At 39.2% G+C, this 18,342-nt stretch overlaps 1 protein-coding gene across 13 annotated transcripts in view; it reads left to right on the top strand.

Moving 5' to 3' along the window:
• The window catches only part of SOX5 (SRY-box transcription factor 5), a 641,693-nt gene that overhangs the window by 598,257 nt on the left and 25,094 nt on the right, over positions 1 to 18,342 (top strand). For 10 of the 13 annotated variants that reach the window (XM_050715320.1, XM_050715327.1, XM_050715319.1 and 7 more), the window contains 2 exons: positions 7,392 to 7,569; positions 12,350 to 12,522. In XM_050715320.1, the coding sequence (XP_050571277.1) occupies positions 7,392 to 7,569; positions 12,350 to 12,522 (351 nt within the window). The remainder of the gene's footprint in view (positions 1 to 7,391; positions 7,570 to 12,349; positions 12,523 to 18,342) is intronic. The other 3 variants (XM_050715343.1, XM_050715344.1, XM_050715318.1) reach the window with 1 other exon arrangement.

Genomic DNA, 18,342 nt, shown 5'->3' with positions numbered 1-18,342 from the left:
AAATAGCCCAGAAATTTCATACCAACTACTTTCCTCAAACACGTTGTGCTGTTTGTCTGTGGAGATTAACAGGAGACTTCACAAGGATGGTGGGTGTTTTGGCAGTCCAAAGCAAGCCAAAAGCTGCAAGTATGGTTTGGAGGATGCTTCTCTGAGGATTTTAGAAACTAAATGAATGATTTTTGAGTAAACACAAGTCTTCTCATTTTGCTAAGTTTTGTTCCCTGATGTATTCTGTTGGCCAAACAGCCTGCCTTGAGCTCCAGGAGACCCCAAAAGACTAGGTCCCAGTGTAGCACCTGTCTTTCCTGAGAAGTTTTTGGAGTTGCTTTTAGTGTTCTGTGTGCACAGTCCTGTCCAGATGGTATGCAATATCTAGATCATGGTTGGGTGTAGACTTCAAGGAGGAGTTACATAGCTCCCTACACAGATCTGGGGTTTAGGCTGCTCTGCAGCTGAAACTGCCCCCACACTCTTCCACATCTGAGTCAACTGGAGGACTAAAGCGATCCTAAGCTTATTTGGCATTTGGTCCTCTGTTATTTCTGCATCTGTATTCTGTGGATCAGAGAATAGGGTGATATTACAAAGTAATCACTGTACATCCAGAACAAAAGGTTGTGGGGAACAGAGGGAAACATATAGCTCCTAGGGCCTTCCATGTTTAGAGACAGGTCATTTTGCATGCTCCTCTTTTGTTCTTCCTGTCTGTTTGTGAATCCTGTGTACAAATTCTGGAAACAACAGTACCACACACAAAGGGAAAACCACCCTACAGCTCTTTTCTTTGACAACATGTGGACTAGGCAAAATCAAAACTTGGGGTTTCCAGGGCAGCAAATTAGTCTTTGTAACTGCAGACTTCTTTCCTTTCAGTTCGTCTTCCTGTAAAGAAAAATGAAAGGGGAAGAAATTAGGGATCTTTCTGAGAGGACAAAGTCCCTGGAGAATATCCTCAGTGAGAGCCCATAGTGTTGTAGAAAAGGGATGGGAAAAAAATAAATAAATAAATAAATAAACTTGTGTCACCTGTATTACAGAACAGAACAGATGAAGTTTGTGTTCTCACACCACTTTGGCCCCTGAACAGGAGTGGAGGCTGTGCAAGAATTGTCCTGTGTATGAATCAGCATTTGGGAGTAATTTTTAAATTGATTAGTCCCCTAAAAGAAGCAACTGATATAACAAAACCAATGCTTCTCATAAATCCTTTGTTTTGAGTCCTATGAGTAGGAATATTTGGGCAATATCAGTAAAGACTGGAAGCATTAACTGTGGTTGGGTAACACGTGCTAAGTCTAGGAAGTGTCCAGCTTCTGAGAGCAACATGTTTGAAGAATGGCACTCAGCAAAGCAACACCGTAAAAAAAAAAAAAAATCTGCTTTGAATAAATTCAGGCTGAGATGTTTCTGCATCTATCACAGAACAAAAAGTCTGTGCATTTTGCAGGACCATGAAGGAAGGAGACAGTTCTTTCTAATATTTGCCTTCTGTCTTATCTTTGGTACCTTTCTTGTCCTTCCTGACAAGAATCTGGTTGTACCTTCTACATTTGGTGCTCAAACTCATGGGCAAAAGATACAGGAGAATAAAGTGAATTCTCTGCACCTGAAGAATAATTCTCTTGTGTTTATTATCATGTCTTGACTGAGATGCCTGTTTATAAGTCTGCATCTCTTTCTTTCTATGTAGTTAGAAAAATTTCCACCTTTGCAGGAAGGGACACATTATTCTTAATCAAAACTTGAGAATGTGGCAGGAGGAGGTGCAGCTGCAGATGAGCATTATCTAATTCACCCATCCTGTCATGTGAACATCCCTGCTTAATTTAATACAATTATTTCATCAGTGAGGATAATATCAGCAGCATGATTCATTTATACAACATGTTTCACAACTGCCATTACCTCTCGGCTTCTTATTATCACTATTGATAATTTCACCATGAGTGGCTTCAGAGGAAGGGGAGGGAATGTGAAGAAAGCTGCCAGTATATTTGTGTGAGTGCGTGGACAACTGTAGTCTGGAAGGGACAATGATGCTGAAGGATTTTATTTGCATATATGCGGTAGTACCTCTGTTTCCATTACATGTTGGTTAGAGGTTTCTGGATGAGCAAGAGACTTAATGTATAAGCAAGCCACTGATGGGCTGCATTGTTCAGTGTGCAACAATAGCATCTTTGTCTTCTGCCCCAGGCACAGCAGTCAGTGCTCTGTATTTTGCATTTCTGTTGAAATGAAGATCACCAAGAAACAGAAACAGGGTGGAGGAATGAGGCTTTGTTTCTGGTGAGGTGGTAGGTGCATTCTTTTAGAACCCCCCTCTCCAGCTCCTTATTTCTACTCATTTGGCTGTAATTTGTACTGTCAAGGTCATTTAAATAGGCAGCAAGATGTGGCAAATGTGTTCCCAGAGGTCATGAAAAGCCTCTTTAGTAGAGCATGCTAGGCTGTGCTTATGCCAGGCCATTTAAGCACATTTGTATAGCCAGTCAGATGATACACAGAGTAGTTCATAATTTTGTAATAAACCGTACAACCTGGACCTTCAGCGTGTGCCACAGTGGGATGCACCACTTGGATTTAAATTACAGTACAATAATTCAGTAACTTTATTTTAACAGTATTCCAATCTTTAAAATATGTGAAAAGAAGTTAGATTATAAAATCCAGATCGTCTAAGTTCTTCCTCCCCACACACCTTCTTTTCAGTCTCTGAGACTAGTTCATTCATCTGAGCTATCGGTCTTCTATTCATTTCTTAGTGTTGAAATAGCTCAATTTTTAAGAAGTGATTCAGAGGCATTCTCAAAATCAGATTTCAGTCCCTTCTTTCTACATATTCAGATATAAAATAACCTTTTATCTTAGGAGGCAGTAAATAGAGACAGCGTGACTGAAACATTAAAAAGACATCATTTCAGCCACCTATTTGTGACACTGTTTGGCTGTGTGAGTCAGAAATCCTAGGGCAATCTGAAACTCGCTACATTACTGTATGACCATCACCAAATCCTTTCCTTTTCTCTCTCATTTTTCCTCCTATATTAATAAGCAATTTGTGTTCACCTAGGATTGTATGTTTTCAAAGGACCATACAAACCTTATAACAGCAGTGTTATGCATACTCAACTTATCAGCAGTATTTCTACTTAAATGTTGCTTGTCAGACACTTATGTTTGGGGATTTCCAATGTCTGATGCTTAAATACGAAAGCTCAAAGTTGTACAAAACCAGGTAGAATGAAGCTACAAAACTCAGCTCTTGAATATTCTGTGTATCACCCAAATTTCGATGTAGATGAAGGGTTCTTCTTTCTTCCGTCTTATGTCTAGAGATCAGGTGAAAAAAAGAAATCTACATCAAATCAAGGATCTAATGTTCCATAAGCTCCAATGTTTTGGTTAATGACAGCCTTCCAATCCTGGGAAGCAAAGCACCAGCTTGCCCTAAAATAGCAACTACAACCATTCTGACACTGCTGTGATACAGGGGATGGGAATCTCTTACCAGTGGTTTGTTCTTGCTGTGGGTGCTTCATTTTGTTAGCCCCCCATTGCCCCTCACTGTGTGTTTTTGCTTATGCTTTATTCTCTACATTTATTTGTGCATGTGTGTGTTTTGTTTTGCTAGACAAATATGCTACTTTAAAGGAAACATTTCATAACCTTTAATCAAGATCATATTTTACTTTCATCACATCTGTGTTTATATTATAAGTCTTTTGGGTCTTAATGTCCTCTGCTCTAAGTATTAATCGTTTTGGCTGATATATAAATAAATGTTTGACTTTTTTTAACTCTTTAAGCAATATTGGCTTGAAAACAATTCCTTACCAATGGCATCTGAGAATAACTGCATGTCAGAAAAAGGCAGGGACCAATTAATACTGAGGTTTTTCTAATAAAAACTAAGTGCAGCAAGTAGTTCTAGGTTCTGTGCCCAGTATCCCACTGCTTAAAATCAAATCTCCTGACTATAAAGATACAGTCTACCTGGAGTGAATATGCTACATCTATTTTTTATTATTATTGTTACTCTTATTTGCCCTAGCTGTCTTTGTGCTGCAACTATATGGAGTCTTGACATACCTGAAAGTGAAGCCTGCTAATCTATAATGTGGCAGAATGTTAACTGAAAGATTTTATAGTCAAAAACAAAATTAGGCCAACACCCAATTCTCCTCTAAGTTACACAGGTGCAATTCAAGAATGAAGACGGTGCAGTTCTTGATTTAAACTGGAAGAGCAGAGAATAGGAACTCATCCAGAGAATTTTGAATTTATGTCTGCAGATAGGATAAAGAGTAAAGTGGTTTACTGAGTATAGAACTGAAGGTCTTAACAGTCATCTTCACATTTAACACAATTGTATATTATTACCTGTCTTCCAGATATTTTTTAGACTTGCATGGAATAAATGGTTCCACTGTGGTTAAGGGGATAACTTAAATTATTATCAACTCTTGATTCAGCGTAGGATTTCTAAACTCTCTGCCTGAATTTTTTACATATTTGAGTTCCAGTGAGAATTTCAGAATGTTCTTTGAAATAAAAGAAGTAAAAATGTTATGAAGACCAAACAGTGAAATAATATCATTTTGTAAATACATATAATATCGGAAACCTGTTTACTTATTCCGTTATATGAGAACCAAGATTCTGTGACCCCCAATTACTTTTCCATTAGCCTGAACACACAATGAAAGTGAATGAAGGGGCAACTTGGAATGACGTTTATCAGCTCTGGAGCTGTCAACTTCTATTACTTCCACAAGACCTTATACTTCTTGGCTTCAGAGAAGCTGTGCTGACTTGAATGAAGAAGAGCATTCTTACTACCGATAGTAGTTACAGCATAGACAGCTTCATCGTAGGATGCCTGCAATTGAGAAAACGCCTCCCCTATTTCTAACTTGCATTAAATGAAACCAAAACCACTGTTCTGTAGTGGATATGCGCAAGACTTCACCTTCATACCAGGCTAAAAAAGTGGGACAGAAGAACTGAGGAAAGGGAGAGGGAGCGAGGGAAGAGAAGGAAACTTTGTAAGGACAGGCTAACCCAGGGGTTAAAGTGTGAGTGAGAGCCCTTGCCATCAATGATTTTGTTGGTCCACATGAACTGAAGTGCTGCTCTCAGACTGATTTCCATTGGCCAGAGGGTATGCAGCAGCTTTTACTACCATATCTGAAACTAATTAGCCCCTTTTGTTGACACTTAGAATAGAGGTCAAGAATTGAATATACATAGAAACTAACCCTTCTTGAATTGAACTGGAACAAGTCTGTAGGCAGGTTTGCATTGCTTCTGATACTGTCTTTCAAATAGATGACTTTGCTCTTCAGGGATCCTTGTCTGGCACAGGTTAGTCACTGTGTTTAGTTCGTTCACTGGTTAGTTTGAACTTAGACTTTTATGCAACTGTCTCAGTACTGATATAACAATATTATAGTTGCACTGTTGTGGGATTTTTTTTAATTGAAATCAATGGAACAGCAGAGCAAGTCCCCTTCCATTTAATGTATTTTAATCTATTTCATTCTAATACAGTTGGATTTGTATTTCTGTAAAGAAATGAGTGCCTTCTTATAATGTCAAATGTTGATTGAACTGGGCAACATTTTAAACCCAGTAGCTTAAGTCTCCTAGAAGAACAACAGAACTCTGCCTTCTGAGAATACAATAGATGAGTCTGAGAGTATGACTAATTTAATCCATTGTTTTTTCCCCTTTTACTGTTATGCACAAGTTGCAACTAGGATGGCTAAAACACCACTTTAAGGATGACACCTTTGTCCACTATGTTCTTGACACAATTGTTTGCCAAGCTTAAATTTATTTTTGACTGACTACTACAAAAGTCTTTATTTTTTTTTTACATTTTTTTTTTTACAATTACTTTCGTCTACTATTTTACTACTTTTGTCTACTACTACTGTAGTCTACTACTAAAAATGATCAAACATAACAAAAGTGCTTAGCTCAGAGCTTGCTTCTTTAAGGTAATTGAAAAGTTATATGACAGTACTTTGCAAAATTGTCTTGTGTTTGGAGACATACATCTAATCATACTTCCACATGTGACAGTTGACTATAAAATTCCTTTACTGCAGCACACCACTCTCTGTGGAAAAGAGTCAGTATTGTATGATAGTAGTTGCAGATACCTTAGCAGTAACAGTAAAGCACTCAAACATTGTACGTCTAATTCCAGTCAGCATTGCATTGCTGTGAGTCAGGAATAATTTTTTAAGAGTGAATGTACTTACAACTTACGGAGATCAGAATCAACTTCTTCAGTGCCTGGAGCTGAAATAGCATCATGTGTTGTAGCACTTCCTTTTGCTTAAGGGATGGTTTTCCAAAGTCAGTTTGAGAGGAGAGCAAAGCTGATATCTACATGGTTCTAATACGATATACATTATTTCTGGTTACTTAAAAGTCGGTTAAAGTCATTTGTAAAGTATCCCCTTTGCTGAAAAGGTTTTTCTCCCTTGCCTGTTTGTTTTTAGTTGTGCATTTTTTTTTCCTTGCTATTATGGTCAAAGAAAAGCACATAATTTTGAATTTTAATGTATTCTATAGCACTGTCTGTTACTATATATAATCAAGCTAGGTTTAGGAATAATTCCAATTACCCTGCAAAAAATGTCACCCAGATATTCTGGTTTTGCATTGTAATGATTACTGAAATCTTGAAATCCAGCTCAGGAAAAGATGAGAAAATAGAGGGTCTTATGCGGAATTATCCAGGTTATTGTTTCAGATTTTGTGGAAAGAAATTGCAGGTTCTCCCTGCACTCTTGTTGTGGTGGGAAAGAAGTGTTATGTTTCTTATGATATTTTTGTACTTGCAATTCTAAGCCTGGAAGTTCAGAGGAAAGGATAAGTTTAAAAAAAGAAAAAAACACAACAACAACCAACAACAACACCAAAGGCAACAAAACAACAACAACAATAAAGCCTACTCAATCATTTTTGCCCAATTTGGATGGTAGTGGTTGAATTTTAAGTAAAAATTCCCTCCATCCATATTAAGTTTAAAATAAAATAATAAAATAAAATAATAATAAAGTATAACTGTATAAATACTCTTAATTTTCATCATAGAAGCACTAATATGAAGAGTTTCTTCAGGGACAGTTCTTAAAAACAAAGTGCAAATGGAGAATGTTCTCTGATTGTATCATGCTCATTTACCAATCCATCAGTCACCTCAGTTCTGATCTGGAATGGCAAGATAGTATCACATTTGATCTTAATAAGTATCATACAAGCTTACAGGTTTAGAGGTTCATGTGAGCTGAAAACAGCTGAATTGCTTGGATGGTGGTGTGCCAACAGCAGTTTTTTGATAACACTCTTTTATCTTCTGCTCATCATAGGATGAAGTGGCCCAGCCTCTGAACCTTTCAGCCAAACCCAAGACATCTGATGGCAAGTCTCCCACGTCACCCACCTCTCCTCATATGCCAACTCTGAGAATAAACAGTGGGGCAAGTTCACTAAAATCCTCTGTGCCAGCAACATTAGCTAGTCCTTCGGCCAGAGCTAACACAATAGGTAAGCTCACTTTCATTTGACCTTCCTCATAATGGTTAATAGGTGTTATTTGAAAATGGGCATTTATCAGACAGCAGTGTATGAACTGTCAGAGGCTGACCATAACACTGCATTTATTGATGCCAATAAAGAATCTTCAACAGACATACCATTTCAAGAGGAGTATCTTAACTTTTACAGACTCGGAAAACAAAATCATGTGTTATTTCACATAATGCCTTATCACATAATGCCTTAATAATGGTCAATAAATGCTGTTTGTTTAACAGCATATGTTAAAGACAGACACCTGTCTAATGGCAGGCACTAAAGATAAGTGATATTATACCACATCATCTTAAAAAAAGCAGGTGACGAATCAAATTAAAAAAAAAAAAACAACATTAAATGTCTACATATGCAAATACATCTTTGCCAAAATACAGGTTTAATGTTTAGTCCACTAAAAAACTGCATGGTCCATTATTTTATCTCAGTCTAACTAGCAGAACAATTACCAGCTTCATTCAAAAAAAACCAAGATTTGTGATGTATCTTGTGAATAGTCTTGACTGGCTGCTTTTAACATTGTGGCAGAAAATAGCATTAATTATTCCTCCTGTCAATATTACCTCTTTGCCTATAGACCATTTAAATAATAATGGTCCGAGCAGTGATTTTGCAAGTCCTGTGTGTTAAAGGGACTGCTCTTTGCATGTGTATAAGTAAAAAATGTACACATCCCATTCTTCATCCTTCTAACTGAAACATTTTATTCCAAGAAGTAACTGAATGTAATATGAACTAAGATCTCAGTGTATAAATCAAGTTGTGCTAAGGGAATTGATGTAGACTGCTGTACCTTTGCTACTGTGAAACATCTCCAGTTGGCCACTTTCAGAGGTGGCACAGAGAATGGATGAAACTATTAGTCAGACCTACCAGAAGCAACTTCCGTGATATCTCAGTGTTGTGTAGTGAAACTATTTTGTTTCTCTGTGGGTCTCTTCCAAGCTCTCTGTAGTCCATGTTCTACCTGAACGGTTATGTTCAGAGTTCAAAACACTGTGCATACAAGATTATTGCTAATGTTGATGAGAGTTACGTATATCAGACAGTAAATATGCTCCTGTGCCCTATAGAAAAGAAAATAACTTTATTTGTTATGACAAGTTACAACTCTGTAAATATTTCATAAATATCCCATCATTAATTGTTAATGCATGTATTGTTCTTAATAGTCCTACACTGTTTAACATTGGTAGATAATAACATATTTCATTTTTCATTTGGTTGGCTCTACTGCTCTCCATGTACAGTGCACCAAATTTCAGTATTTTCACATTAAATTTTTTGTCCTCAAAAGACTGAGCACCACGTTAAGATGAGGTATTAAGCACTTGACCTGCATCTCAGTGGCACGACATCTCTTGTTCTCTCCTCTTCAATCATTTTTTGCTACACACCTGATGTTTTTCATAGGTTTGAGACCCCTGCAATTTACTTCTTTTAACAAAACGCAGATTTTGAAATGCTGTACCTGTAATGAGTGATAATGTAATTGGATAAAAGCTGTGAGGATGAATGAAGCTTTAAAGGTCACTCTTGCAAGAAGAATTAATGTGTTATACCATTAATATGCCCATAAACCACGGAAAACTGTGGAGAAAAAGATAACATACTTAAGTTATTGTTAATGACATAGAGTTCACTGCTGTTTATCTCCTAGCTACAAATATAGAAAGTGACTTTTTGAGGTTGCTGAACAGTATAACTGTGCATACAGTATATATAAGATAAGGCATCTCTAACTGTGGAGCAGGAACTGGACAGACATAGCCTACTTCTAACAAAACTCTATTCTTTGTGGAGGACTACAAGAAGAAAAGGCTTATGAACACTTCACAGAGTCCGTTCCTGCTAACTGCTGGGTCAGGTCCAACCAAAATTATAGCTCATTACCATGTTGAAACCATCTGGTGATCTTAGAAAAAATGAACATAAAATTTTAAGTCACCCTCCAGTAGGAACTACACCACAAAAACAGCTTGATAGCATTTTAATAAAGGTACTATGAGAGACTGGTATACTTTTTATCTTGAGAGATGGATCTCTCCAGGAAAGGTCACTGAGAAATATGCAGTCACTTGCCAGAGAGTTATTTCCACCATTTGAATGATTGGGACTGTCAATGCAAGAAAAGGGTTGTCTGCCCTAGATGTGCCTGGCCCACCTTGCTGGGGTGTAGCTGAGCTGTCACCTTTCACTGCCACTAACTTCAAATTAAAACCATTCTCTGAGAGCAGTTCTTCAGGCCGCTTGGTTCCAGTGGCATGGAGAAATACTCATGTATGTTCTGCTTTGTCTGGGGAATATAAACTTATACCTTCCTGTGGTTAAAAGTGTAGCTGCAGTTGGGCATACACATACATAATACTTTTCCTTATAGTGTATAAATTATGCTACAGACTGAACAGTCACAAATGTCGTGACTTCATGTATGACTTTAAATCCAAGCATTTCTTTGTGGGAACAGGCATATGTCCGTGTACTAAAAACAGAAATGACTTCTCTCTGCCCTTTGCCATTATCTTCAACATCTCTATGCTAGTTTGGCAATCCTTGTAACTAAGTGCATTTTATGTAATGCGGTTCCCCTCTCTGTCAATAATTCACCACCTACCCTAAACAACAATAATTTACATTCAACTCGTTTCTATATTAATCATTTCCCTGCACACCAGCGTCTTGGCAGCTACTGAAAAACATAAGGAGAGCTTGCTTTTATTCACTGTCATGTGCCAAACTGTCTCAAAGATAGCAGCATTCAGGAAAAGCCAAATAGTCTGGAGAAGGGCGTGAATTCCAGTTCCTAGGCAAATTCAGCTGTATTACAGATTGAAAGTATTATACCTAGCCTAATCAAGAGCACAAGCAGCAGTAATACTACTGTTTGTTTGTTTGCTTCCTTTTTAATTTATTCTGACTACATACAAGCTTCATCAGTAACATACGCAAAGTGGGGAAGAAACCAAGCAAGTTGTTAAAATGGATGTTTAAAAAAAAAAGTGAACTGGTAGATATGTGTTGGTGCAGGTTATATCCTTTCTTACACTGGGAAAGCTGGAATTAATGGAATTCTGTTGGCTGGGAGTTGCTGAACAGGGACAGTTGATAAAAGCAATGTGGATCAAGTTGGTTCACTTAAAAGTCTCAGGGTAGTTAGCCAAAAGCTACCCGTTAGTAAAATTAGCAACAGTCAAACCGCACAGAAACTTTTCTTTTTAGTTTTTGCCCACTGTGTCTGTAATCTAGAAAAGACAAACAAACAAAAAAAACAATCAAGCCCAAACCCCAAATGAAATCCTCGTAGCAGTGCAGCACTGAACTAATCTGACATCAGCTTCTTCCCCTGAAATGTTTTAAGCAGCAAGACAATGTCCTACGTTTTTTGGCAATCTGTGGATCAGATAGAAGAGTCTAGCAATACAACAAGGATGTGTAATCTGACATGATTAGACAAGGCTCTTTAGGAACAGAACATTCATAATTGAGACAAAGAAAGGGTATTAATAACACTTTCCTAACACGGCAGTTAGCCATTTTATATTTCCTTTCTTTAATCTTAGTGTTTTTCAACAAATCATGGGATTTAATAGCGTGTTTTGGCAGATTAGAGGATTTATGGCCCAGATGTTTTTTGTTCTAAAAATGGATTAGGGTGTAAAGTTTGCTGGAATCCATGGAACATGTTGAGGCAAGCCGGTCATTTTGTGTGTGATTAGTGCCTGCCTTCTGTCTCACAGTCCCTCCATCTGTCACAATTCACCAATGGATCTGGTTAGATTTAGCCTCATGTCACAAACAGAAGTCCCTTTTCTGGGCAATTTCATATTACAGATTCATTTTATGCCATTTTTATGCCCTAGTTAAAAGACAGAAAGAAGTGTGTGTGCATGTGCGTGTATGTGGAGAGGGGGAGGGAGATGGGTAGATATTAGCCTCTCTTTTAATGTTTGAAAAATAGACTGGGGCTTGGAGTCTCCCATCAGTATTCTATCCTGCAAATCACATGCAGATCATAATAAGTATAATCTACAGTACGCCGAAGAAAAAAAAATGACAAAGTGTCACATTTAAAATTAAATAGTATTAGCTCTGTTGGTGATGCTTGTAACATTTTAAAAGGAAATAATTCAGCGACTACTAAGGCTAAGCCCTAGGCTGTGAATTTGCAGCAAAACAGTGGACGTTTGACCTACTATTAGTGGCATGAATAGGAGTGGGAATGTAGGTCTGTGTAGCTGTGGTTTCTTGTGCAGTTCTGAATGACAGGTGGTGGTGGGGAGCAGGCAGGGGATGAGGCTTCTCTTCCCAGCCATTATGTTTCATATCTGTAGCAAACCACCGCCACCTGTGGTTTATTGTAATGTATTCACAAGTTTTAAGATGGGGAAGAATAAAACCGTCTATTTTTAAGAGTTTGGGATTGCTGGCATGATCAAAGCCTCCCCAAACTCTTATCCAGTTACATCCTGCTGCATGCAAACCACAGAGCTAACCTCTGCAGTGTCAAGGAAATACTGAAACTAATGGGATCAGATGTCACGACGATGATTCTGGCACTGATGTTTCTCATGTTTTATATCCAGGTGACTCTACCATAACAGTAACAGAATTACAAAGCTTAGGCAGGTTTGTGGACATTGCCTTTTAATTCTTTCTCATGAATAATGATGAAATATTGATGAATTTCATCTATGAGAGCTAAAGTGTTTTCTTGTAACTTTCTTTTTTTAAGACATCCTTTCTTCTATCACGTCGTCAGGTTATTTAAATGACCACGATGCTGTTACCAAGGCAATCCAGGAGGCCCGGCAGATGAAGGAGCAACTTCGGAGAGAACAACAGGTGCTGGACGGGAAGGTGGCTGTTGTGAATAGCCTGGGTCTCAATAACTGCAGGGCAGAAAAGGTCAGTGTCTGAATCTTCCTTTGCAAACCCCTAGAGATTGCATTTGCCTTTACTGGCATAGTTTCTTCCTCCCTTTTTTCCTCCCTTTATTTGCTCTATTTTCTTCACAATTTTAAAGAAAACAGTTGCTTCTTTCAAAAAAGCCAAAGGAAAAATGAAAACCACAACCAAAAGTTGACATGAGAGAAAGATGTGGAGAAACTTTGGGGAGAGCGGGGAGGCAGCAGAAATGGTTAAAGCCCTCATAAGAACTTTGGAGGCCACTAATTCTCTGTTCCAGCCTGTCAACATGTATTATGGCAAGGTGATATTGGAAATCTCTGGGTCTAAGTGGAAATCTTGCTTTATGGAAATGCTTACATGTGTTTGTGAGATGAGCTGGATTTGAAAATATTCAAACTTCTTTAGGAGCATAAGCTTTGCTGATAGTCAGGCTCAGCTTCTGGGTATTTAGCCTTGTGAGGTTGTCATATATTATATTTTGTGACCATTGCAATGTAGCACTGTCATGTCACGTTAGATGACTTAACAGAATTGAAAAAATGGAGAATTGACAACACAAAATGCACCAAATGCTTGCAGTAAAAATGTGGAAGCAGCAGAATGCATGGGCCTTACTGCCTTCCACTTTTGAGCTGGCCTGTGAAGTTGTACTGTAACAACGTAGCGACAGTAAATATCTCTAGAAAATTTCTATGTGCTCTATCTATCGCATCTGCTGAAGAGAGTGTGATCTGCTTTTCTCTGGAAATAGCTGATGTCTTTCCATGCACTGTTTTGGCTTGCAGAGGGTAAATACATCAGCTAGTCCGTGCTTCCACATCTACAGTAACTGTCCTTATAATCCTGCTGTTTAAGATACACATCCCAACTCCTGCGTGTCTCAACATTATGTGCATAACAAGACTTCTCCTCAATTGCTCTCTTCCCTCTGCAGTACCTTCTGAGATATCACAGCTTTTATTGTTCTGTACAGCTAAAATGACTGTTGCTGCATATGGTGCAAACTGAATTTTACTGAAACCTCTTCTAGGGCTCTTCACTGTAGGGCCTTGTGTGAATTGCTGAGATGGGCAGATAAATAGAATGAATAAAAATGATCAGCTATTTAGCAGAAACTTGAAAGTCAGTCATCCTAGGAAGCTTGTGAGTCAACCAATATTGTCCAGAGTGAGCAGATTGCTAATTTGGATAGCTTTCCATTTTCCCTGTTTTTAGATGGAGTTTGATCAATAAGCTGTGAGAAGCCAGCAGTCTGGGAAATGAATGTTAAATGTCCGTGTGAGTCTCTCACTACTGTACTTTTTTCATCAGCCTGTCCTGGGTATAAGTGATGTAGAAATGACTCCAATTTCATGCACTTTCTGGAGAGGAAGGGGAAGGAAAAAAGAGGTCAGTGTAATAGGTATCCGGCAGCACATACAGTCTCTCTTGTAAGAGCATTGGTACTGGGAGAGAGAAAGAAAGAGAGGGATGGAGTATGTTTACGGCATTTCACATAGAAGAGTACCAGAACGGAAAAGGGAAAAGCAGGGTGTCAGATATAAGAAGAAGTGATCACAAGCACAAAGGAATTTATATTCAAATATTTAAGCATTCTTGAAAGGATGCTCGGAGCAGAAATTTCTTTTCTCTGCTCCCCATGTAGAAATGACTTTAACACTCAGCCAGATGCTAATGCAAAGTGACTCAAGCTATTCCTCGCAAGCATAGCTAAATTGCCGTTATTTGTTAAGCGCATTGAATTCAGCTGTGGATACAGCAGTTGGTTGCATTCAGAAAGCATCTGTACCCTTTTTTTTTTCTTTCCCCCTTTTTTTTTTTTTTTCTTAATCCTCCAAAGCAGAGACAACTCTACCTATCTCCCCCCTCTCCTCCCTTGTGCTGGCTGGGAATTGTCAAGTGACAACCGACCAAATCCTTTTGGACAGGAAGCCTTCATCCTGAGTTCTATATACTTGCAAAGCAGGCCTTGTGGTTGGATCAGGAAGCCCATTAAAAGCACTTTGATGGTATGGAAATTCATCTTCATGAAGCACCCAGGCCCCTAAGCAGCATGCTGTTTAGCTGTGGTTACAGATCAGTCATTCACATCGGAGGGCAGTAATTGTGCTGACGGCTTGTTCAGCAATGGAAGTACATAAAATAATCCCAGGCCCTCCACCATAGCATTGCGAGTTAATCTTCTTTAATACAGATCAGCTGTTGTTCTAACACATGACTTTAGGCTGGCTCTAGTGACTCTGCACAGCCTTTTGATTAAGTAACAGGAGTAGAACCATCTGCATTCACTTTATTCTGTTACTTTCCTATTGTTGGGATTCTCCTTGCCCCTTCTGTTTTCACTTCTCACCCGCAACCCAGGTTGAAGTTTATTTTCCTCTCTAATTCATGCCTCCTGGTGGGCTTGTGGAGGGCACGGAGGAGTTGTTTTACATGGTAGCAGGAAGAAAAAATTTCAGCTCAGTTGAAAATTTCTCTAAAGCAACTGTAGGGTTTGGGTTTTCTGATGCAATAAATGCCCAAGCTTTCTCAAGGGTGCACCTATATTTTAATTTAATTTAATCTAATTTTATTTTATTTTTTAATTTTATTTTAAAGAGGAGACAGGGAATGACAGAACCAAATCTGAGATCTCCTTGACTATAATGGCATTTGGGTTGCTGGGGTGACCGCTTAAGCCAATAAGCACTAGTTAAGAAGTTGCACTTCTTAGGCACTTCTTGTATTTCTTAATTTGTTGTACGGTCTCCTGAACTGTCTCTTGCATCTGATCCCACAAAGGAAAAGAAGGAGGCTGTGAAGTTCAAGCACACGTTCTCCTTCCCCATATAGGCTATATGCTCTAGGCCATCCACCAACTAGCCAGCTGTGAAGTTCAGGTCCAGACTAACACACCAACTTCTCTAAGGTTTGTGGCTGTTTGACCTAGGACCTGACTTAAAGTTTTCTGTCTTGTGAAGAGCAGGATTTCAGAGGAAGGCAGGTGTTGCCATTTTGAATTAAATTTGATACTGGTTTTGCCTGTTTTCAAGGAAAAGAAAACAAGGTAGTTGGGAAGGTGTGTAGTGACAAAGAGAAATGTGGCAGCGTTACCACTGCAGTGCCCACCAGGGTAGTCCCTGAGCTTCTGGGATGTTATGTTTGCTCACTGGTTGGTTGCTGACAGTGAGATTTTGGGGTGGTGGACAGGACTAAAAGAGCTAAAGTAGCTGTGTGGACATGGACATAGTTTAATTAGAAACGTATGTTACATCGATACTTGTGTAGAAGAAAGATCACTCTTCTTCCTTCAGAGTTATCTCAGTCTTTATGTGCAACAAGTACTGGGGCTATCTCAGGTTTTCCTCCCTTCTTTGCTGTGGTAGTTAGTGTAGCTGGGGAGGCTTGGATCTGTGAGACCTCTTGAGTCTTCTGTTGCTATTGCAGCCTACCAATGAAGGTAGGTCCTTTATGCCTCTGAACATGTAACTTAATCTATCAGTAGCGATTTATCTGCAGGGGTGGCTGGGCAGGCTCAAGACTGGAAATCACCTTTGGGAGCCTGTTAAAGCTCTCGAGCCTGTTCTCCACGTGTATACATGACCTGTTACCTAGCTCCTGTTCCCAGACAGGTTGATCCTTGTGGACAGCCAGATTAGCCAGCTGTAAGGCAGTAGTCAAACAGGAATTTTGTAGAACTGGAGAGACACTGTATAAAAGGAATCATAAATGAGAAAAGATTTTCAAAAATGGCTAGGATGATTTGGTTGAGTCACTTTATGGGCATCCAACTTGGACCATCTTGAGGGATTTGATTTTCAGAGGATTACAGTAAAAGCCATGAACATCATGATGAACATGGATTTTACTAAAACCTATTTTAATTGCAAATGCAATAAAACATATTTTTACTTTACTTTTCTTGGAAGCATTTCTGTGTATAAATGAGAAGTGTGTGTGTGTTTTTCTGGTTTCTTGGAAACCCAGGAGCATAGTTTTATTTGTAATTGTCATCTACAGTTAATTATAGCTTGATATGTACTATACATAAACAATGTTACCTATTATACATGTAGCTGAGAGCACAGATTGTCATCTAGTGCAAACACCACAATAGGCAGCATTAGAAAGTGGACTCTTCTATTTGCTTGACCCCAAAACTGCATGTTCCTCTGCAAATGAAATGTACACAGACACAAAGAACCAGCATGTGAGTGCATGCATACAAACCTACAGCACACTCTTGCACAGATACACAGCACAAACATGCACAAAGCTCGCCAGTAATTTTCTGACTGTAGTCAGAGTTTCAAACATTCATGTATGCACTTGGGTAACAAAAATAGAAGGAACAGGGAGATGCAAGCAGGCATTTGAGTTTGTGTCTGCATGCGCTGATGCACACACAGGTATTGGCTTCTGAATGCTGGAGCCTGCTGCTAAAGGCACAGGCAGCTGACAGGGCTGTGTAAGTACACACAGCCACACAAGAATTTCCAACATGCACGAATGCTTATAGCACTCTGAGAAGAGTGCATCCGAATACATAGACATCCTGTGCTGAAGTGTTGCTTAACCTGTGATACAAATTCTCCTGGTTACTGTGAGGAGTGTGCCCTTCTAAAAGGCTCTGACATGTACTTGTCTGCTGGGCTGTAACTAAAGAGCTATTTGTAACAATATTTATTCCAGCTTTGTAAGCAGGAGCCTGTTTGTTACCTGTGCTTATGGAACACCAGGTTCAGGATGCCTTCCCTCCCGTTTCCACCCACCCGCCTCCCACCACCCTCCCCACTCCCACTGCCACCTCTCCCTCTTCCCCTTAAGAGAGTGCCAAACATGAAATGACAGTGACCAATGTTGACTTAATGTGGATGTTTAATAATGAAAAAAGTGTGTCAGTTCCAGCGTTAGTTACAAATGGCAGTAAGTATATCGGATGGCAGCTCTGTAATAATTTTACATCCATCATTCCTTCCTGATGCCTCGCTGGCTGCCTGATGGATGGGGATAGCAGAGTTAACTCTTAAGAAACTACTGTGATCCACTGAGCTGAAATGAATTCTGTCCCTGCTCTCCCCTCAGGGAGGAGGGGGATATTAAAAGAATCTCAAACCGCAGATCCTGCTGTCTTTGAGAAATAAAACACTACAGCTCACTTTACTAAAGGCATAAGGAGGAGCTGTTTTAACACAAGGGATTTAAACTTCTCTTGCAGTAGAGAATTTTACTTCAATAACAGTTGTTTTTCTTTTTTAATTCTCCTAATGGTTAAATTTGAACAAGAAAGGTGGGGAAAAAATGGAGGGGAGAGGGCAGAGAGGAGAAGAGAAGGGAAGGGTCAATAAAACCGAGTCTGACCCAGTGCTTGCTGCATACACTGAGAGTCCATGGGTCAGACTTGAGTGCGTAAGTTGTGATGACTGCAACTGCAGAGAATGGCACCTGGTGCAAGCTGGGCATCTCCCCAGACAGGAGAAACCCCCTGGAAGTAAGTCCAGAGGTACAGTACAAACATCATAAACCAAATCACTCTGTGAAAGTTAAAACCTACCCATTTTCATAATCTCTGAAGTATTTTACTGGTAAAATACTTCAGCATTTCCAGAGGCTGTACTGCCCACAGACATTAAACACACACATTTATCCCTGCACGTTCACCAGCCTGCTAATATATATGTCCTGTAATTTGTAGCCCGCTCTATTCCTCCCTGGCCTGTAAAACACCAGGAAGGATGATCAGTGTGACGTTTTTGTTCTCGTCTTGCAATGTGAGAAGAGAACCTTCTATTTGGAATAATTATTATACAGTGTGGGGACCAGGGAGTATCTTGTGGA

This window comes from Cygnus atratus, chromosome 1 (assembly GCF_013377495.2).
Source record: "Cygnus atratus isolate AKBS03 ecotype Queensland, Australia chromosome 1, CAtr_DNAZoo_HiC_assembly, whole genome shotgun sequence".
Lineage (NCBI taxonomy): Eukaryota > Metazoa > Chordata > Aves > Anseriformes > Anatidae > Cygnus > Cygnus atratus.
This window is presented reverse-complemented; position numbering and strand designations above follow the sequence as displayed.